Source organism: Falco punctatus, assembly GCF_963210335.1.
Source record: "Falco punctatus genome assembly, chromosome: 16".
Classification (NCBI taxonomy): Eukaryota; Metazoa; Chordata; class Aves; order Falconiformes; family Falconidae; genus Falco; species Falco punctatus.
In genome coordinates this window covers 1,114,213-1,135,535 of record NC_137596.1, presented here as the reverse complement: position 1 = coordinate 1,135,535, position 21,323 = coordinate 1,114,213, and the positions used below count along the sequence as shown (strand labels likewise).

At 51.8% G+C, this 21,323-nt stretch overlaps 2 protein-coding genes across 9 annotated transcripts in view; one reads left to right on the top strand and one right to left on the bottom strand.

Annotated features, from left to right (window-relative positions):
- Nucleotides 1-1,678: 1,678 nt before the first annotated feature.
- PAFAH1B2 (platelet activating factor acetylhydrolase 1b catalytic subunit 2) lies at nucleotides 1,679-10,055 on the bottom strand. Of its 2 annotated transcripts, none has more exons than XM_080366815.1 (6): nucleotides 9,932-10,055; nucleotides 8,728-8,815; nucleotides 7,919-8,008; nucleotides 6,939-7,055; nucleotides 5,907-6,029; nucleotides 1,679-5,252 (listed from the first exon to the last, which is right to left on the bottom strand). In XM_080366815.1, the coding sequence occupies exons 1-6, from the start codon at nucleotides 9,958-9,960 to the stop codon at nucleotides 4,974-4,976; spliced, it is 726 nt and encodes a 241-aa protein (XP_080222941.1). In that variant the 5' UTR covers nucleotides 9,961-10,055; the 3' UTR covers nucleotides 1,679-4,973. The 2 variants fall into 2 exon arrangements, with proteins under 2 accessions (XP_080222941.1, XP_080222942.1); XM_080366816.1 differs by lacking the exon at nucleotides 9,932-10,055 and adding an exon at nucleotides 9,772-9,907.
- SIK3 (SIK family kinase 3) overlaps nucleotides 9,959-21,323 on the top strand; it is a gene marked incomplete at its 5' end in the record, with an annotated part of 92,326 nt that continues 80,961 nt past the window's right edge. For 4 of the 7 annotated variants that reach the window (XM_080366793.1, XM_080366789.1, XM_080366792.1 and 1 more), the window contains one exon: nucleotides 9,959-10,210. In XM_080366793.1, the coding sequence (XP_080222919.1) occupies nucleotides 9,959-10,210 (252 nt within the window). Of the gene's footprint in view, nucleotides 10,211-10,519; nucleotides 10,815-21,323 lie in introns of those variants that run through there. The other 3 variants (XM_080366794.1, XM_080366791.1, XM_080366790.1) reach the window with 1 other exon arrangement.

The window sequence follows — 21,323 nt, the reverse complement described above, 5'->3', positions numbered from 1 at the left end:
CTCTGCCCCATAGGGGAAGCCCTGCTTTGTATGGGACCCCATAGGGGAGCCCCTGGGGCTGGGCAGGGATGGTTGCCCCCCACCCCAAGCCACCCTTCAGGACACAGGGGCTGCCCCAGCCCCTCTGATGAGACAAGGACCTGTCCCACCCAGGAGCCCCCAGCCTGGGCAGGGGGCCGGGGCCAGGTGAGGCCACCGCCGCCCCTACAGCTGGCAGTGCCGGAGGCCTCGCTCAGGGGTTGTCACGTGCTGTCACATGGCAGCAGCTACCTGCCACCAGCAGCCACCGACCCGCCTGGCACCGGCGGCCACAGCAGGGTCCCTGGCTCGACAGCTCGGTGTGGCTGGCCGGGCCGGCTGAGCTGTGTGGTGATGGCGGGTGCACCATGCCGTAACTGGCCCTGGCTCCCGCTCCTTCCTCGCCGTGGGGACTCCTCCGTCCCGGACCTCGCTCCCTGCCCCAGCCTGCAGCTGATGGCTCCTCTCCGCCCGGCACCGGTGGGACCCGGTGGCACGCTGGTTGCCCACGCTGCTGGCCCAGCCCGCCTGCCCACTGCGGTCCCCGCGCGTTAGGGGCATGGAGAGATGTGCTGCACCCACATGGGCACCCTCTGGACCTCTGCGCAGGGGCTCCCTCCCGTTTGCAGCACCCTCCGTCACCACAGCGTGAAGTAATTGGAAGTACTTGGAAGTTTTTCCACGGCTCCGTTCATGGGGAAAGCAGGAGCAATACCAGCAGCGTTTTACCGTGTGTGTCTCTTCAAAGCTCACCATCCGAGCTGCTGCCGAGCTTCCAGCTTACAGCCCTCCGTCTAATGGCTCTGTGGGCATTATCCCACACTTCAGGTGTCTGAGATTGGGGGTTTTGGTTTAAAATCCCACCCTGAAACAGCTCAGCCCCACGTAACCTCATAGAAAACCATTTCCTAGGCTTGAACTGACATCCGAGGCCTCTGCCGCTGGCTTCCCTCTCTTCTCTGCGGGACAAACATCAGGAGACAAGAGCACTGCTGCTATTGTGCACTTTATTTCTATAGGTCCTCTCACAGAGGATCCCAAAGCACTTTTCAGAGAGTCTGCACATTGCTTCCAGGTTACGGGTGGTGACGCTGACAGCAGGTGGAACAACTTGCTTGGGGACAGACGGACACCCGTGCAGGAGCTAAACCACAACTCCAACCTACTCCGTTCAGATTTGGGTATCGCCTCCGCCAGGATGGCTTCACGTTGGATTGTGTGGTGATGCACACACCCTGTTTGTTTCAGGGCGATGACAAATAAACGGCTGAGTTATCAGATACAAGGCGATGTCCTGTCAAGGGCCAAAATACCAGCTACCTTCACCTGCAGAACCCTGCTTACAGCTTTGGGTACAGGACCAAAGCTCTGCGTGGTGAAAAGAGAGGAAAAACAAACCAAAAAAGGGCCCCCCAACAGAGCGGGGGAAAGCAGAGGTATTCCATGAGGAGTGAGGATCCAGCCGAGCGTGAGTCCGAAGACCCCTGGGAGGGAGCGCTGCAAGCAAGCGCGTCTGGTGGGAGGTGTGTGGGGCAGCTCTGTGTGGGGCAGCACCTCCCCAGCCCCCGCAGGAATGGAACACAGTGGGTCACCAACACAGAGAGGGGAGCAGAGACGCGGGTGCCTAGGCACACACACACACACACACGCTGCAACATGGTGGGGTGAAACATTGACATTTATATCGAAATACGCACTAACAGAGTGAGTTCTACCAGCCGATGCATTTTTGCCAAAGCGGAATCACAATTTTTTTGTCCCGGGGAAGGTTCAGGGTGGCGAGCCACCGCAGTGCCTCGGGGCAGGCAGGGCGGGCAGTGCAGAGGGAGGCTGCTGCCTCGTTTCACATGTGGTGCGCGCTTTCCTCCTCACAGGTCCCATCCTGCGGCCATCCTCCTGTCCCCCCAGCCAGTTACAAGAGACTCTTCCTGGCCTTTCACATCTTTTGTTTTGTTTTTCTCTCTGCTGCAACAAATACGAAACTGGCAATGCTCACGCCGACAAGACAGCAGGCTCCCACACAGAGTGGCCAAATGCAACCGGGTTGTTTGCGGAGTGAAGCCCCCCAGGGCCGGTTCTTTCCCAGCCAACCCTTAACAAGGACATGGTTCCCGCTGGCCACCAGGCAAGGGGAGCCCAGCCACAATCCCAAGGGACACTGGTCACCCAGAGCTGGGACCAAAGCTTTTCTCACTGTCTTGAAACGAGGTGCTCGGTTCTTAGTCCTAAGTCAGCGAGGAGGGAGAACCCCTCATTGCCTTCCCACATCACTGCAGTTGTGAGCGGGACACTCCTTACTAGGCAACAACAAGCAGAGCTAAAGTCTGAGCAGAGAGGAGGCTGCCCTCGCCCTCTTTACACGGCACCAGCAGTATCGGAGGTGGTTACGGGAGCAGAGGAGGAAGGCTGTGAGCACCAAACCAAGCACAGAGCGCGGCACCTTAGCAAGCCAAGCCTAAGCAGAGCAGCAGAGCTGTCCTCAGTCACGTTGCAGAAGCCTCAGGAGCCTGCCAAACCTCTCGGTCCCCTCAGCACCCTGCCAAGAGGGGCTGACTCACAGCTGAGCACAGCCGCAGCTGCACGGGTGCCGAGTTGAGAAGTCAGAGCTTTTTACTGGAGAGTACGTTCCTGGTTAGCATCTCTTTTAGCCAAGTGCAGTGGGGAGGGAAGCAGGGATGCATATGTTCAGCTAGCACACTGCCTTTCCACACAAGCCTAGAAACCTGAACAGCTCACAGGGAGCAGAATGTGTTTTATCCTGTCTCCCTGGGGGTGCACAAGGAATGGGGTAAGTCCTTTCCCCAGGACCCCTCCGCTGCAGCCTATTTTTAACACTTTATCTTCCACTCTCCCTTGCCCCAACTTCTCCAGCAAGCACCTTATTGCAAGCGTGAGCGACATTCCCTCAAAGCCCATCCTGCAAGGCAGCGGAGCTCTAGAGCGCAGCGGCCAAGTGAGCCTTGGGGAGCAGCGTGTCCCCAGCCTGGCTCATGGGCACAGGACCGTAATCCCTCCTCTACCGCAGCACTCCAAAAACTCCTACTTCTGATCCTGGCAAGTGGGACGCTTCATCTTTCCTTCATCTGTGTGTAGATCACATATACTGGAAACAAAACACACACTATGCATGCAATCCAGGCAGAAATCCTGCTATGATCAAATCTACAGGAAGAGGGGAATGTAGTGGGGACATGAAAGTATTCCTTAATGCTAGGTTATAGACTGCATTAAACACCAGCACCCTTTATTATAAAAAAGGGCAGACAGACTATATACAGTACCTATGTACTTCACTGCAGCAGGGCACAGCAAGCAACCTGGACACCTAAACACCCCTCACTCGGAACATGATACAAAGTGCCCGCTAAAAAGCTATCTGTTCCTCTCCGGTTTATCTGCTGAGAGGAGCACGTGTGACCGCAGATCCCTCCTACACAGGCAGAAGCACAGAGACCTGTGTCAGTGGCTTTTGGCCAGCTACCGCAGCGCAAACCATGGCGAGGTCTCACAGCACCACCAAGCTCCAACTCTGGCAGGTAACCCAAGGAGGAACAGACTTTATTTAAAATGGTTTTATTTGCAAGTATAGTAATCGAATTCTAGAGGGCTCTGCCTTTCAGGTCCAAACCAGTTCCCTTCTGAAGAAGAGAACCTTTCACTTTAAATGAAAGGCTGTCTTCGTATGATTGTTAGTAGACTACAACCAGTCCTCGTAACAAAATAAACACATCACAATTCCACCTAGTAGCAGGCCCTGTAGGAGGGCACCTGCCCCTCCAGCTCCCTTGGCTAGAGGCAAGGAGCAGTGCCCAAGGCAGGAAATGCTACACCTTGACTTCACTTTTTGCTGCAAGAGGCTGTAGTTGCTCAAATAAAATGTTTACACAAGTAAAACAGAAGAGAGAAAGAAATATACACCTTGGAATCTGTAAAGCTTCAGACTGATTTGGGCCTTGCAGGCAGGGGCTATTAATAGGGGCTTTCTTTAGAAAAAAAGGATGTAACAGTCACATACTTAAAAAAAAAACACCCAAAAAACAACAAACAGCACTGCAAAGAGCCCTGTGGCACAGGCAGCTCAGAGGAATGGAAGGTCAGTTCTAGAGTAAAGAGGAAGCAACTGCCTTGTGCAGTGTTTCCTGGATAATTAAAATCCTAAACTGAGCAACTGTTAAAAGCCAGCAACACCACACGCAGACAGGAGCAGAGAACTGGACAACCAGCAGCATCCGAATGAGACTGCCCCCAGGGAAAGCTACGTGGGAGGAAAGGTGCCCTGGCTAGCAGGCATGGTGAAATAAGCACAAGAACAAGCACCTGGGAGTGTTACACGAGTTCGGTTAACCGTTTGTTTCTTTACATTTCAGAATTCCAGTTTCATGCTGCTTCAGAAAGGAGTGAGAAAGCAACACGTGTCACTTAAACCCAAGCACATCACCCCACCCACCCACCCCCCCAAAAAAAAACCAACCCAACCAAAAAACCTTTATAAGGTGGGACCAAGTTTGGAAAAATGCATCTGTTCTGGCTTTTGCAAGTGGAATGTGATTCTTGTTCACAGGCTAATACACAGAGCACAATCCCTACAGCCAGGAACGGTGAGCTGGGAGCTGTGCATGGGCTGTCAGGGACAGGCTACAAGGGTTCTAGGACAACCACAGAGCAACAAGATATGAGAGGGGCACAGAGTGACAGTCCTGTTCTCGTTTTAAATGAGGAATGGTTTAAAAGTAAAACTCTTCTTCAGCTAATTTCCTCCTGCAATAAAACCAACCAAGCCGGCCCTCAGATGTACAAGACCAGTTAAACATTAGCCTTCCCCCTCAAAACACTAGGTACGAACATCCGGCAACATTCTACAATGGAAAGTGCTTTAAGAAAGAAGGATTCTGTAGTGCCAGTGACAGAACTGATCTGATGGGCTGGATGATGCTGTTAACGCTGACATCAACTGCTCAGGCCAGGGAAGCTCGTTTCTCCTCGGGGGTCTCCTCCAGCAGCTGCATGATCAGTTCATGGAGGGGTTTGCAGATCTTTGCATAGCCCCCTCCCGTCAGGTGCAGGAAATCAAACATGTCGTGGTATGAGATGGTGCCATCTGAGTGCACGAAGCCGACGTCCACATCCAGAAGCTGGACGTTGGGCAGTTTGGGGAGCGAGGCTTTTAGCAGATGATTCACCTTGGCATTCTTCTGCCGCAGTGGGTTTGGCTTCTCTCCACGAGGTAGCAGGCCCTGGCACAAGGAGGAGGCAAAAAAAGAGCTTCATACTACTCTGATGGCACAACAATGCCTGCTTTCCCTTCCAATTCAGACTGCCTTTTGAGATTTACGATGTCCATGACAAGAGGAACTCGTCCTCTCAATCAGACTTTGCCCATTCAGATTACTATGAAAGGCAGCTGAAGGAGCCAGATGAGCTATAAGTACAACTGGCAAGGTGTCTGCTCTCTTTTTTTCTTTTTCTTTTTTTAAATACATCAGTTTGCATTCTTTCTGTAAGCTTTCAGTGGTGGACTGAATGTCACCACTTAGCTTCTCACTAAGAGAGGCATCAGCTAAGCCATTAAGGCAAGGCAGCCAACTAGGGATTCCAATGCCAGCTCAGATCAGGGCACCTATTTTCCTCTCACGGGGCTCCTTCAACCACATTTTTAAGTGGGACAGCAATACCGCTAAGGAGAATGATTACACCCGCCTCTGGAGTAGCCGGAAGGACAACTTCTGCAAAGCCAGGGAACAAGGGGAGGCACGCACAAGGCAGAAGACAGATAAAGTGACTGCCCTCCCCGGTAACGATCGGTAACTCCCAGCAATGCAGTGGTGCGGTGCAGAGAACACAGGGCCTCCTCAGAGCAGTTTGTTTTCATCACGCTGCAAGAGACATACCAGTACAATAACTTTGGCCTGTGGCTGCTGAGTGTTTATCAGGCGCACGATAGCCTCGATTCCACCTGCTACTTCTTCTGCTGTGTTTTCATGATTATTTGTTCCAACCCAAACAACAATAACCTACAAGGAGAAAAAGCATTGGCATCTTTTCCAGAACTAGTTGTAATAGGCTTGCTGACCCTGAAAACCCTCTGTGACCAGGGAGCTACATGAAGAGTTGGGCTTAAGGCTAAACTCTAACTGCAAGAGGTCTTCAGCTGGCAGTTATGCTCATTTCTGAAGAGCATCTTATGACCTTCTGTTCTGGCCCTCAGCATGCATGAAGAACTGGTACTACTGAACCCTTTCTGGACAGCCCAAGAGACGTCTGAGCCCATCCCATTTCAGAGCCTCTTGGCCAACATACCGGTAGGAGCCAACACTGGTCAAAAAGAGGGTAATGTACATTTGTACAGGATAGCGTGAGCTGCTTCAGGGCAGGGACAACTGCACAGGCCTATTTTTTATTTTAAAAGACTGTAAACTGCTATATTGCAGGCTTGAACACAAGAGGCACTGCCTCCCTACCTGGGGTATGCACTGCCTAGCAGCACCCTGGTGCAACATCCACTGTTCGCAACAGGGCTGCGACTGCAGGTGCAGACTGGGGAGCTGATCTTCACCACACATCCTGCACATCACCAACACTATCAAATACTTCAGCATCCCTTCCCAGAGGCCAAGAAGTCTCAGGTCTGAGACACACACAGCAACTCCAAACTACACAGGAAATCATTGGCCTGATCGACATTTTTGCTAGGACTATGAGGTCTCCTCTATTTATCGATGACATCCTCCAATTCGCATGTTCAGCAGTGTAAACCCTGTGTACAAGATGTACAGCTGTTCCCAAACACTCCTGGTTTAGCCAAACACGTCTCAATACCTGACGTGCACTCAGTGCCAACAGTTGCCCAAACAAAAAGCTGTGCTAAGGGTAACAGATCGCTCAGTTCTGCACCGCTGCCTGCTTTGGTTTTCTGCTTATACCTTCGGTTTAATGTTCTCCAGTTCACCATTCTTCAGCCTCCATAGAACGTGTCCTGTGGTGTCTCCACCAATCCCAAAATTCAATGCGTGAAGCGGTGAGAAGAGCTCTCGCCATATCTGCAATCAGAGATCAATCTGCTATGTCACAGCAGCATCCTGATCGTGAAAGAAAGACACTACACAGACAAGAGATGTCTTCAAGGACACTGGAAGTAGCCACGAGACTTCCTCTGAAAACTCACTTCCATAAAGTGCATTTAAACACAGGACGAGGCTTTACTCGCAGGTCCAGAAGAGACGGAGTTGCTGATGTTCAAGCACTCGGTCCTGGCACAAAGGAAGGGGAAGTTCTCTTGAGTAGCTATTTGCCCAACTCATCTGAGACACAAGAGTGCTGGATCTGCTGCAGACCACCATGTCCCTAGCTTCCTTAAGTGCGGGGCTTCTGAAGAAGGTGTCTGACCTGAAGAAATCTTCTCCATCATCAGGTAAAAAAAACTAGGCAAAACAGAAGCAGCTCTGGCAGAACAAATCTGCTCAGCTGCCACTGCAGTGGAGCAGCAGAACTCCTCTTTGCCCCAATAGAGTTTTAGAGAAAAGCCTGTGTGCCAGTGCCACCCCAAATGCTAGAGGGTTAAACGTGTTCTGGCCACTCTAGAGACAAGACAAGTAAAATTCGTGCCCTTGGGAGGTCAGGTTGGAATCTGAGATTCAAGGAACTAGCAAGGGGTTGTGTAGTGTGTCAAAATGGAGGCAGTCAGTAGTGGATTCAGAGAGAGACTGCAAATGGCTTACAGAGATAACGTGGTAAGGCTTTGTACAAGCACCAGGAAGTTAAGGAAGCAAGGCAGAGTAAGAGATGACAGTGAAATGGGAACAGAAGAAATGGTCAGTATTACTCATGATGATCGCGTACTGGATAAGAGAGAAAAACACTCTTAATTCCTACAACCCCAACACCTTCCTTTCTTTAACTGTACCTCATATTGCTGTAGCAACTGCACCATGGAGTCCCCCACGAAGAGCACGTCAGGCTCCTTGTCTTTGCAGTCCAAGACAAACCTATTGTGCTGGTAAAAGAAAGCAGCAAAGTAAGCTCTGGCTGATAGCTCCTTCTGGGTATCTCTGCTGCAGGACAGAAAGGGACAGCTGCCCAACCAGTTTCCCCTGCTGGGAATTCTCTGAGTTTCTCTCTGCATTAACCCATGAACTGCTGGATGCTCCTCCCAACTATAGCAGCCCCAGCAACAACCTCAGCTCTGATAAGAGCAGCATCTCATCTACTCTACATGACATACGTAAGCCCTGAGCCTGTCAGACGCCCATTAGGTTCAACAATTACAGAGAAATTAACGGTTAGTCACTGCAGTGAGTGTCCTCTGGCTATTTCTCCCTGTCTAGGAGGAAGGGATGGGCAGTCCAGACACCTCACCTCTGCTCTTCTCAGCTTTGTCACTCCCTCAAAAAGACGCACGCTGGAAAGTGCTGCTTTGCACTTTAACAAAAGGGTTGGCAATTCTTCCCAGCTAATGGCCCAGCTGCAGTATTTTCTGAAATGATTTCACCGGGCAGCTTGCAGGTCATGCAACAATGCTGCTTTTTGCCCCGCTTCATCATTATAAGACAGACACATACCGACAGCTTGCCAGCATTGGGACAGCAGAGCTGTTACGAGCTCAGGTTGGAAGCATGGCCAGACAGGCCCACACAGCACGCACCCAATGCCCCCCCACAGCCTCCCGGTAAAGAGGATTCAACCTCCTATGGTGACTGCCCCTCCCAGCCTTACCTGTGACATCCACCTGTCGTCTCCCTGAATATCTTCAGCGGCATGTGGAACTGCTGCTGGGTTTGAGTTCCCCTGGCTCATTCTGTTCCTGCGGAAAGAACATTTCAGACCAGCTCTTTTTGGCGGCTATCACAGCATGCTACCGCTGGGGAAAAAGAGGCTGGCTGGCTGGCTAGAAACCGCTGCACTTCCTGACATTCATAACGTACAATTCATGCCTATTCCTACGCGTGTTGACTGCTGGCCGACACCAACATTCATTTTATTCCACGTGCGACTGTCAGACCAACTCTGCAGACAGTCCTCCTGAAGCCATATACTGATTGGACATCCAGGCACGCAAACACAACGTTATAAAAAACAAAGAAAAGATCGTTTCAGACGATGTTCTGCAGAAGCACACCTCAGCTACGCCAGGCTTTAATAACAGAATAGTAAATGCTAACAGTCTGAGGATTAGCCCCTATTAGTATCAAGATATCCAGCTTACGACTCCTGAGCTCCGCGCTTCAGGTGGATTATCTGGCTTCAGGGGACAGTGCATCACAGCGGTATCGATCCCAATGGACCTCAACCAGGAGCACTGGACAGTGGGCTACTGCTTCCAGCTACCACCCCGCGCAACAGCAACGTCCCCCGAAGCCAGCAAGTGTCCGCAGCCGCAGCAGGCGGCAGCCCCAGGCTGCAGAAAGGCAATTGGGGCCAAGGCTTCAGGCGACAGCCGAGTCTGTGATGCGGTTCCCGATTAGCCGGAGAGCTGACAAGCACGGGCCCTCCTCCCCACTGCGCCCACCTGGCCCCCCCGGCCCCTGCCGGGAGCAGCACCTTCAGCCTGGGGTTAACCCCTGCGGGGCAGGGCTCGTCAGGAGGCTTCCCGCCGCCCCCCACGTCGCCGGGGGGCCGCCTCCTCTGTTATGGCGGGGCCGCCGCTTCGGGCGGTGTCTCCCCGCTGTCAGCGCCGCCTTCCGAGCCCCCCCCCACGGCCGACCCTCCCAGCGAGTAGGCGGGGGAGCCCTCCCGCGGGGAGCGGACGCCCGGCCATACCCGGGGCGCCGCGCCAGCTCCGCCGCGGGGCGCGGCCCCGGGCCTCCCCACTCCGCCCCGCGGCGCAGCCGGCGGGCGAAGGCAGCGAGATAGGTAGCGGCTGCCCCGGCGGGGCTGGGAGGAGCGGCCGCCGCGCCCAGCCCCGGCCCCGCGGACTCACGGCGGCTGCGGCTCCCCCCGCGACTCCATGGCGCTCTTGGGCGGGCGCCTCCCTCCCCTCGGCCCGGGCTGCCACCGCGCCTGCGCGCTCCGGCCGCTTCCGCTTCCGTCGCCGCCGCCCGCCAATCACCGCTCGCTCCCCGCGCCGCTTCCGGCCGCTCTGCCGGAAGTCCCGCCCGGCCCTCCGGGCCGTCTGGCCCCCAGGCGGCGCCCGCCCTGCCATGACGTCATTCTCCCGGCCGTGACGTCTGCGGCGTCATTCTCTCATCGGCGAGGCGAGGTGAGGCGTGCCCGTTAGCGCCTGGGGCCCGTCCCGCCCCATCCCCCGCGCGCCTCGGGGGGGGGGCGTCCCTGAGGCCTGCAGGCCGCTGCTGGGTGACGCCAGCAGGGCCACCGCGACGTCAGCGGCGGGCTGTGACGCCACCGCGGCGTGGCGGGTACCAGCGGGCCGGGGGGTGGCCCGTCCCCTCAGCCCACCAGCGCTGGCTGTGTCGCCCGCCGGCCGCGCGGGGGCGCCCTGCCCGGCCCCGCCCCGCCGCCACTGCGGAGCGGCGCGGGCGCGTCCCGGCGGCGCTGGCGTCACGGGGCCCGCCCCGCGGGGTTGCCATGGCAGCCGCCCCCCCCGCCGATGAGCTCACGCGGTGCCGCAGCCCCGTGGGGGGGGGTTTGCTCCTCGCAACAAGATGGCGGCGGCGGCGGCGGCTGCAGCGGCAGCGGCGAGCGGCGCGGGAGGGCCCCCTCCGGCCCCGCGGCTGTCCCCGGCCCCGCCGCCCCCGCGCCCCCCCGGGCCCGCCCGCATCGGCTACTACGAGATCGAGCGGACCATCGGCAAGGGCAACTTCGCCGTCGTGAAGCTGGCCACGCACCTGGTGACCCGGGCCAAGGTGAGGGGCCCGCCGCGGCCCGGCACGCGTGGGGCGCTGGGCAGCCCACGGGCCGGGACACCTGCCCCGGCCTGCCCCGGCTCGGCCCGGGCCCGGCGCCCCGCGGCTCGGGCTGGCGCGGGGGGCAGCGCTGCCGCCCCGCCGTGCGTGGGGCCGGCTCCGAGCCCGCGGGCGGCGCGGCCCGGAGCCGCCGGGGTGCCGCCGGTCTGCCGCCGTGCGCGGCCGCCGCCGTGGCCGGGCCGTGGAAAATGCCGTTTGCGGCGTTACGGTGGGTCCGAGCGTGGGGGCAGCGCCGGGGCAGCTGTCACCGGGCCCTGCGCCTGGGCCACGGGCTGGTGACACCGCCGCGGGCGAAGCTCGCCGCCCCCCCGAGCGCCGCCCTGTCGCGGGGGTCCTGGGGGGAGCGGGGTCTCCGTATGCCTTAATCCCACCTGGGAAAATATGGAGGTGGAACAAGCGGGTGTTTGTGAACGCGGGGATGCCAGCTGACGTAAGGGCAGCACCAGCGGCCGTGGGTATCGAGGAGGGCTGTAAGAAATTACCCTGCTTGAGTCTTCCAGGGCCACGCAGGAAACCACAAGGAATAACGCGAGAAAGGGGCTCGCTGAGGGAGCGGTGCTCGTGCACAGGTGCCCCCAGGTACGGGCTTCGCTCCCAGGCCGGCAGCCTCGGCCGCTCCGTTAGCCCTTGGGAATGTGGTGAGAGATCCCTGAGGAACAAAAATCCTGCTGCAATAGTTGGGATTTTGTCAGTTGTACCACGCTGTCTGAGAGGGTTTGTCTTGCTGCATCTGCCGGTGCGGACTGCTGGTGGCAATACCGAAGTCTTCTCCAGAAACTGTTGCAGGAGGAAAATCGCGATGGAAGCAGAACTGGGGGTGGGAAGGCAGCGGGGAGCAGACAGGCCTTAACGAAATCCAGCTCACCGGTGCCGTTGCCCTGCTCTTGGCTACCGTAGTAGCACCTTGGAAGCACTGCAGATGGAGACTGTTGAAGATGGTTTTGGCTTGTGCGCCTTAGCTGTCCTCCTGTAAATTTCAAGAGTCACTTTATATTGAAACATTATAATCAATCCAAAGTTACTTTCATTTGTTGAAACCCTGGCTTTGTGCCCAGGTAACTAAGTAAAATTAATTTCAGGGGCTATTTAAAAATCAGTCACTTACCATCTCTTGGCTGGTTCTTTTCAGAATCAGGTTATATTTGCCTGCCTTGTGAAAACTGACGTCTGTTTCTGTGCCTTCAAGTGCTAAATGCTACAATTCTACCTGCACTTTGGCTACTGTTGTTTTGTGCAGGGCTTGGCCATTGTTTTCCCCATTATAAAGCTGTATGTTGCTGATAGAAGCGGGGGCGATAAGTTAAGATGCTTCAAATGCGGGAGACTGATCCTCTTGAGATCGCTCCTGTAGCAACAAGTCAGTGTTCCTGTTTTCAGCCTCCCTTGTTGAGTCAAGGTTTCTTTTGAGTGGTGCTAACTCTCAAGTTTGCAAAATGCCAAAGTAGAGGCAGCCTTTTGCATGGGAATAGTTAATTTTTCTGAAGAACAGCACAAGGCACGCAAATTTGTGTCTGGAAATCCTGTTGGACGTCGACAGGGCCAAGACTGGAGTTTTAGGTGTTTTTTATGGATGATGGAAGACAATGCTAATCTCAAAAAAACTTGTGCTTCGATAAATAGCACTTTACACTTGTTTCTACTGCTGTGAAGTGACTGAGGGTGGATTGCTGGCTTTAGGAAGCAGCACGGCTCTTGTCTGGTAGGATGGTAGGCTTACTCATTGCCTCTGCCACTGAGCCTGGTGGGGTGGGCCACTTACTACAGTGGCGGGTTTGGCATGCTTGCACATTTCCCTGTGCTGCTGCCTGGAGGAGATGCAATCCCTCTGAACTTGGAGTGCTCTCTGAAACCGGGGAAATACCTGTGCCGGAACAACTGCCATCTGTTCGGCTGTGCCGGTGCCTGAAAGGCTGAGCTGGAATAGCTCAGAGCTGAAACTTGACCTGGAAGCTTTCTCAACTCTGAGGTCAGGTTTCCCTTCAAATCCCAGCCTGTGGAAAGGAGCGCGAGCAAATGGATTGTTTTTTGCCTGCGAACTCTGAGCACTGTTGTTTTGGTACTTTTTCTTCACCAGTGGGGCAGTTGCTACTGGCTCTGGGAGAGTAGTGGGGAAGGAGAGAGGAGCTATTTGCTCTGAGCTCTGGGATGTGTCAGGTTAGAGGGGAGGTATTGATGTAAAATGTGTAAGAAAGGGTGAATCTATGGGAAGGTTTTTTTGAATGGCAGCGGGAGCACAAAATAATGCTCCCAAGAGCTTGTTTTCGTCACGGTAATGCTTTTAACAATTTGACTTAATGGAAGCGACTCAAGAGAAAGTAAAGCCCTAGCAAAATGGTCCCATTTAGAGATCTGAAAGAATTCTTTGATCACAAAATGCAAGTGTAGCCCAATTGCTGAGCATGCTGGCAGCACCTTCCAGAGGTGATCTCTTCCAGTAGCAGCTGCACAGAAGAACTGGGCAGTGTTCAAATATAGCCACCAAATCCCTGCACAAACTTGACCCCATGTCACATTCTCTTAGAGAAAAGCTGGTTTGCTCGTCACGGCCCCTTCTTGGGAACCACGCTCATCTGATGTCTTGAAAGGAATTCCAGTGTGAACGTCAGTGTAAGCTTGAAAAATATATTGTTCCTGGTCTTTTTAGACCTTTTCCAGAAGGTGAAATTAATAACTGTGTAGGCTTGTGGTCGTTGCTGAGCGTGAATCTGAAGGTGGTCTATTGATGAGGCGCTGGAGCCTGTTTTCCTTTCCTATGGATGTTTACCAGGTCAAGCGGACTTTGACATGACATCTGAAGATAACAGTTTGAGCATTCCTGGCTTGTGTCCCCTTTTCCCTAAAGAAAAGAAAAGCAGAGAATAGTTTGGTGCCTGTTTTCCTATCAAAAAGACCGGGATTTTTCTAGCTGTTCTAAAATTGAGGACTACGTTTATTTGCAGAGAGGAGGAGAGTGTGTGCTGCGTATGCCTGGCTCTAATGGTCTGGCACATATTGCTGACACAGAACATTGCAGTTTACATGTAACTGAATTTCACAAGTTGAATGTGGGTCAGCAGCATTGGGGACACTAACGAAAGGGAATGTTAATCATCCTAAAGGGCAGGAGGCCTGTATTCATAATTGTCTCTGCTGGAACTGATGAAATAGAAGGGAACAGATGACAATTTACGTATTAACCAAGCCAGCAATTTACATTCAGTCCCTGGTTATGCAAAGTTGGAATCTTGCGCTCTGTAAGAGGGAGTTACTCTGATGGCTGGACAGGAACTGGAGCCGCTTCTCTGACTAGGATTAATTGGGCACCTGCAGGATATCTTGCTGCATCTCTCCTCTGTTTCCTGCCTTCTCTCTCCCTTTCCTTTGTCTCTCCATCTTTCACAAGAAACCCTTTTTTTTGTTTCTGTTCTAAAAAAAAAAAAATCTTCTGAGTGACCTACTGAATGAGTTGTTTTCCACACAATTCCCCCTTACAAAATAATCCGAGTGACTTCATTAGAATTCCAGCTCTGTTCAGACACTGGAGTTGTTCTTAATGCTGTTATTTTTTTCACGAGGGTCGATCAGTGAGTGTTAACAGAGAAGACTTCACGAATGCACTGTGGAGCATGTACCTTGTGTTCCTGTCCTCTTTGGATGTTGCGTTTCAGTCTTCAGGAGCTGTTGGGAATGAGGAGGGAGGAGAGGGACTGCTGTGGCTGCTGTGCAATGCTGAAAGCTATCTCGGCTGTTCTTGTTCCTTCTCTTGTGCTCGCTACAGCATGCCGGAGACCCAGCCAGGCTGCCCCAGCGTACCTGCCACGCTTGAACTACCCCTCTGATGTTGTTGCAAGTAATAGGTTACTGTAAGCATTAAGCTGTCCCTTGTTCTGTGTGTTCAAACCATTGCACTGTACGTATTGAATGTCTCAGTAGGAGGTGAGTCTTCATTTTCACCTCCATTTTTCTCTTGAAGTGAAGATGAGAATTCACAGTCCTGGGAGAACATGGCTACCTCCCAAGTCCAGTGATCTTCCTGCTGTGCTGTCTTCTTCCTGCTGTAACTTCTTCCAGGCTGGTTGTTGACTTCTTTTTGAGTTCCTGAGCATTTTAAGTAATAGCTAGGTAATGGGCAAAGTTAGGAATGAGTTTGACTAGTAGTGTGTTGTGGCAGTCTGGTTAAGGGGCTACCTGGAGTTGTTTTATTGGATAGTAACCCCAAACCGTGATGATTTAATCCTTGGCAGAACACAGCCCTTTTTCTACCATCACAAGCACAACTGGAGAAAGGCTAGGATTAAGCTGATTTTTTTTGCTAGGTCTTTGAGGAGCTGAGCATTTTCTGGAGAACGGGAGGCATCTCTACTTTTGCTTGGAGAGGATGTTCCCTTCCGTGAGAGAACCAGCCTAGTTTCTATGGTTTGTCTTCAGGTGAGTTGGGAGTCATCGGCAGAACAAATTTTGCACTGGAATTCTTGGAGGTGGGCCCTGTGGCATTTAAAACTAGGATAAAAATCCAGCTGGTAGACTTTATTGATAATCAGGCTTTGCCGCTCTGGAAGGAATCAGGCTCAGTTTCGCAATCTTTGGTCACTGAATGTGGGAGGCCTAAGAAGCCATGACAACTTGTCTGGATTTCTCTTGCTGCAAGTGCGAAGAGCCCAGTGGGTGGAAAGGTCTTGTTGGCTGCTCCATCCTGCTCTTCCCTGCCTCAGCCGCGCAGCAACGAGGCACATGGCTATGGGATGACCACAGGTCAGTTCCTGCAGTCAGCATGCCGCATGTGATCGTCTCAGAGCAGGCTGCGTGCCGGTATGCCGTGATTCGTTGTTGTGTCAGATGGAAGTTGTTCAATACTGGTGCTGTGCAGTTTGTAACGAGCCGTGTGAAGGCCTTGCGTGGTCACGTATTATTTTTTTTAATTCGTTTTCTTTTTCTGTGTTTGTTGGTGCTTCCCCTGTCCTGCTTATTTCTTTTGGCTATAAGAAGGGCCGCTGGTTGTGGATGGCTAGTAACTCAGGCATCTGTTATACTGCTACTAATGTGGCCTTTGTTCTCATCATTTGTGTGCTCCAGAAGAGTTGTGTTTTCGTTCTTATTCGGTGGGGAGCTTTAGTAAAAGCCTAAAAGCTAGAAATGGTTTTTGGCTAGGCATAGTTGCCACAGTGGGGATAAGAGGGAGTATTTCTTAAAACCTCACAGGTCGTTACCCGTATCAACTGCAGGCAGAAGTACTGACATTATATGTTTTATTACAACTTCTTTCTTTTTTTTTGACAACATTTGCTGCAGCAAATAACATACGATTACCAGGGGATTAATGCAAGAGCACGATTACATTTGAGACCAGGCTGCTTCTTGATGAGTCTAGCAGTGCTAGCATGTCAAAACGGGGCCAGGAGAGCCAGCTGACAGTGGTAGTGTTCCTGCAGGGGCAGGGTGAGTGAATGGGCCTATGGCACCTGTCCTGCATTAAGCCTTTTCAGGCAGGGGGAGTAGTCTAAAAGAGCCAAAATAATGAGTACCTACTTCTCAGTTGTGTTGCTGTTAGCTCAACTGAGGGGTGAGGTGGTTCATCTCTTGTACCTCCTCAGCTTGGCTGTCTCCCACCTCCTTCCAGTATCCCTTTCTCCCAAATGTTTGAGGTGCTGGAGCTTTGGGGCTGCAATGGCAGAAGATGAGATGAAGATGTGGGAGCAAAACAAATGCTGTCAACAAGTGGGGTGGTGTCTTTGGGCAGGTACAGAAATTGTCCCTGTGAGGAAAGGTGGTTGCCGCTGACGGGAGTGGGAAGAGGAATGACTGTGGCACAAAAAGGGATTGGTGCCTCTTTTCTTGGTAGGTGTCTTGCAAAGGTTTTGTGAATGCTGTGGAGGCCTAATTAGAGTTTCTAGAGCCTGTATTCTCATTTGTGGTTGAAGGAGGAATCATGTTAGAAGGAAATAAGGAAATAGCAGTATGTTGCTGGGAGACTGGGCTCCTTGGGTATTGGGTATTTTCACAGAGAAGCAGCAGCTAAGCTCCTTTTTCCCCACGTACTGTCGCTGGGTCATGTACCAGCCTTGTGCAATTGCTATAGAAATCTGCTAGCCCAGGCAGCTTGCCCTTTCTTGCTCTTGTCAAGACAATTGCCTAACAACTGTATGTTTTCTCCCCACAAAAGTAAAGCTTTAGGAAGTTGCTCCAGTGTTGCCATCAGAGTAGAAGTTACAGTTTGTAGTTGAAGTTCTCCCTGACTGAAGAGATTCATGTGTGAATTGTGACTTCCCCTTGTGAGCGTGATGGGCGCTGTCGTCTGTCAGTCCTGCTGTCGCCTGCACGGCACGAGCAAGATGCTGTCTTCAGCTGAACATATGCGAGCAAGGGTTAAACCGACTCAAGTGTCTCCCTTTGGAGCTTGCACGGGTTTAAGTAGAGCAATTTGGAAATTTTCTGGTTAAGCCATTGTACTCATTTATTACAGACAGGGCCTTTCTGCTGATCTCAGTCCAGGGGTTTAATATGCTGCATTAACACTTAAATGAAGAAACCACTGAAGGCTGATTCATTATTAGTCATTATGTGCCTTTTCTAGTAATTCTGACCCCAAATCTATATAGTTGAGGGTAAACCTCGCCCTGTCTGTTAAATGGCCATCAAAGGGGTTCCATAAAAAGGGAATTATGTGGCTTCAGCCAAGCTTCAAAGTAGTCGAATCATACTAACCCACACAAACAAACTCCCACACCCAGTGGAACTGACACGTTGTGCTCAAAAATAGCACAGTGTTTGCATGCATGTGTGGGGGGAGCTGAGCCGAGCTTTGCTCCACTCAGCAGCAGCGTTCAGAGGATGGGCAGGAGATCCTAGGGCAGCCCAAGCATCTGCCAATGAGCTGGATCTTGCTGAGAGCCCTTTGGTTTTCCCATGACACTTGGTGGCATACCTTGCCGGACCTTATTTTGAAGCGTTTAATTCTTGCGGAGCATGTGTCCTGTTTATGCTTGAGTGTTGCTGTTGCTTTTGGTTATCCTGGCAGCCTCTGCATTCACTGCTGGGGACAATTACCAGCCTGGGCAGCTGCGGTTTTGGTTCAGGGCTCTCATAACACTGAGGAACCCGAGAAGAGACCTGGTCTTTGCACAGTACAGGTGTGTTCGGAGCAGCTCCAGCATCCCTCCACGTGAGGTGCGGAACTATACTCTGGGGAAGTGGGCTTAAGTCTGTAGTTTGTGGCTGTACTGGCTTTGTCTGCAGGTGGCGGGAGTGCAGATATCCTTCTTGAAAGTGTTTTGGTCATTAAAGGCCAAATGAAATGAAATTGAAGGTATAAATGCAAGCCATGGTTTTGTGCCCCTTGGCAGGAGTGCACAGAGGTATTCACATTGTGTCGTGCAGAGCGGCAGTCGTGCAGGCAGTTTGTGAAGGCTGTTGGAGGCAAATGGTTTGCTGGGAAAACCTCACCCCTGGAGTCCTGAGAATCTATATGAAGGAGCTGGCAGGCAGGTGCTGCAGGAGGATGGAGTGGGGATGTGGATGCAGGTACAAAACGTTCTTCTGACACAGCATAAGGTGCAGCTGAAGTGGGATGTGCTTTACCCGGCATTGGATATAAATACTTGGGTTGGCCAGTGGGAGAAAGGCTTGTCTGGAGGGTGATTCAGCACACCCTAAACCGGCTCAGCTGAGCCGTGGAGTGCAGCTGCCTATTTCTTTCCAGTGGCTGAAGTGGGAGCCTGGCATGACCAACTTCCCAAAGCAAGGCAGCTGAATCCTGCCTCAGCCATCTAAATAGGGTTTGCTCACAGAAGCAGTCTGTGTGCATTGAGTTATTGTCTTGATCTGCAGATGGATGAAGTGACTGGCCCAAATTTTGGTATTGTGTAATGCAGAACATGACTGTGTTATTGACAGTCCAATTTAATGTTTTCATTGTAGTTCTGTATCTCCTTGACATTTGCTACTTTCGTGTATGGTTTGGCAATTGGAAGCTCTGCCTTTGACTTCTTAAAGTATCTGATGCAGTTATAGTACATTAATTATCGAGTTTTGAAGATCGTTTAGAGGGAAAGGAGTCTGTAGGGTATCAGCATGCGACTGTGGGCCTGGAGCTGGAGGCTAGAGTGGTTTGACAGAGAGCCAGGCACAGGACGACTGTCAGAGCTCCATTAGGAGAACGCACGCCTTGGTGCTACTGGGAATAAAAAAAGAATGTGGGGCTGTGGCAGCAGATTAAAGTATTTCAATTAAAGTCTGGATTTGGAGGCTGCATACGTCTGCTGCCTTTCAGCAAACAGATGGATGTTTCATGTCTCCTTCCAATAACTTTTAAAATATGGTTAGTCCTATTGGAAGTAGTTTTGAATGAGACGGACCCAGTGAAATGTTTCCAAGGCTGAGAAAGCGCACGTGGATTTCTGTAGCAGAAGGGAAGACAATTTTTTTTTAGGGTTTTTCCTTACCTAAGCAAGTCTCTCAGCTTGTGCTTGCTCTTTGGCTGACTTGGACTTCCAGCTGTATCGCTTCCTGGATAGCCTTTTCCTGTGCATAGAATGTTACGTGAGGAAATACGTATGTAATGTGTGTAGAGGTGTAACAGTGATGGGCATGTGAAAGAGCCATGGCCATCACACTGCCGGTGCAGGGTTGGGTGCTTTTTAAGGCTCAGGAATCTACTGTTGTTTAGCCTGAAGTGTTTCTGAATTTTTTTGCCTGCATTCAGGCTCATCGGGTAGTTCCAGGAGTGTTTCTGGTCCCTCTCGGGGGACAATGTCTTTCAAGCCCCAAGGCTTCTTGCCGAGGGGTGAAGGCAGCTGAATTAAAGCTGATGAGGCTTCACCTAAAAACTAATTGTAGCATTCCCTGACATCTAAGCCTTTTTAATAGAAGGAGTAAGTTGACAAGCTATATGTAATTGTGTGTGAAGTTTGATCAGATAACATGCTGAATTGCAGCAGTGATCCTAGTTTAAGCCGTTTCCTGCCTGTGGGATGGAAGGATACAGTTTGTTCAGGTGTCATGCTGCTCTTAAAGGCTCGCAGGGGTCTGGTGTACAGGTTGCCCTTGCTAGGGTAGTGAGTGTGCATGAATCCATCCAAGGGGAGGCAGGCATGGTTGTTTACATCTTCTGGGGTATGGACTGCGTTACAATGAAAGTGAAGAAACTAGGTGAGAAAAATGCCACTTGTCATCTCTGTGTTTAAATCCTTACAAAGATGTTTGCTCATGTTTTCCTTTAGCTAGTAATGCCACTCTTCATTGCATGTTTGTTCACTTCCCCTCCCTGGTGTCTCTTCAGGAAAGGTTTTATGCTTTGCCCTGAGGCCTGGGATTGCTACTGCATTGTAGGTAAAACAGTCCAGGCAGTTGCCAGCCAAACTGCTGAGCTACGTTACCAGCTGGTCTGTTGGCTGTCTAAATCCTGAAATGTCCGCTCTGTGGGTTTCTGCATTACCATGATAGAAAGAGACACGATCTCCAGCCTTGTCTGTAGTTACCTCTGCACTGAAATAAGTAGTCTGCAGAAAAATGTTTGCCTTTTGGCCGATTACTGTGACAAGCGTGACCATGTATCTGCACTTCCTAAATGTTAGTTTAAGCTTAGTAGCACTGGCAGCAGCTGAAAATGAAAAGTATTAGTCTTTGTACTTAGTCTTTCCTCTCTAGATGTGCTTGTAGGAAATCCTTGGGCTGTAATCTTGCAAGTGGCTCTGTCAAGGTTATCAGCTAGGCTGGAGTGCCACTGATGAATAGGGCTCCTGACAGCATGCACAGCATCTCTCGGCCGAGGCTGCTCCTGACTCTTGCAACTGCAACCGCTGCCTGCCTGCGCTGGCCGTGCGGCTCGCTAGAGCCCGGTGGGCTGCTGCAGGGAGTTGTTCTTGCCTCTCCCCTGCCCAGGAACAGGGAAAGGGTAATGTGCTGCTTGATTTGTGGTAGGTGTTCTTGTTACCAGGTGGCCACAAGACAGTAGTGTTCTTTTTGTGGGAAGCTTCTATTGTCTCAGTTATCTTCTGCATCCCTGAGGCTGGTAACAGCTGCAGCTGGATTCAGCAGTTTTTGAGGTCGTAGGGCTTCCCCCTGCTTCTCCCCAGTAAGACTGATTATTGTATAGCTTAGCTTGTACTGCTATTTTTTTTCACATTTAAACGTACCGTTAAACAAATATAATCGCTACCCAGTGGCCATTAAGGCATATGTTCCTTGCTGTACAAAGCCCATTTATGTTCTTGCATCTCAAGCATTTTGACACAGTGAGGTGGTTGTCAGTTATACAGCAATGGTTTGTTTTCAAGCACAGTCTCATTGGAAACCAATAAAAATAATTCAGATTCATTCTCTGTACAAGGATTTTAATATTCAGCTTCCACGAAGGTTGTTTTTCACCTGAGCTGCTTTGGGAAGTCTAAGATAAAAAACCTAAAGGCTCTTCCTGTCTGCTGGTTAGTTCAGCTGTATATTAGAAACAAAATACAGAGTTGGTGGAGGAGAAGG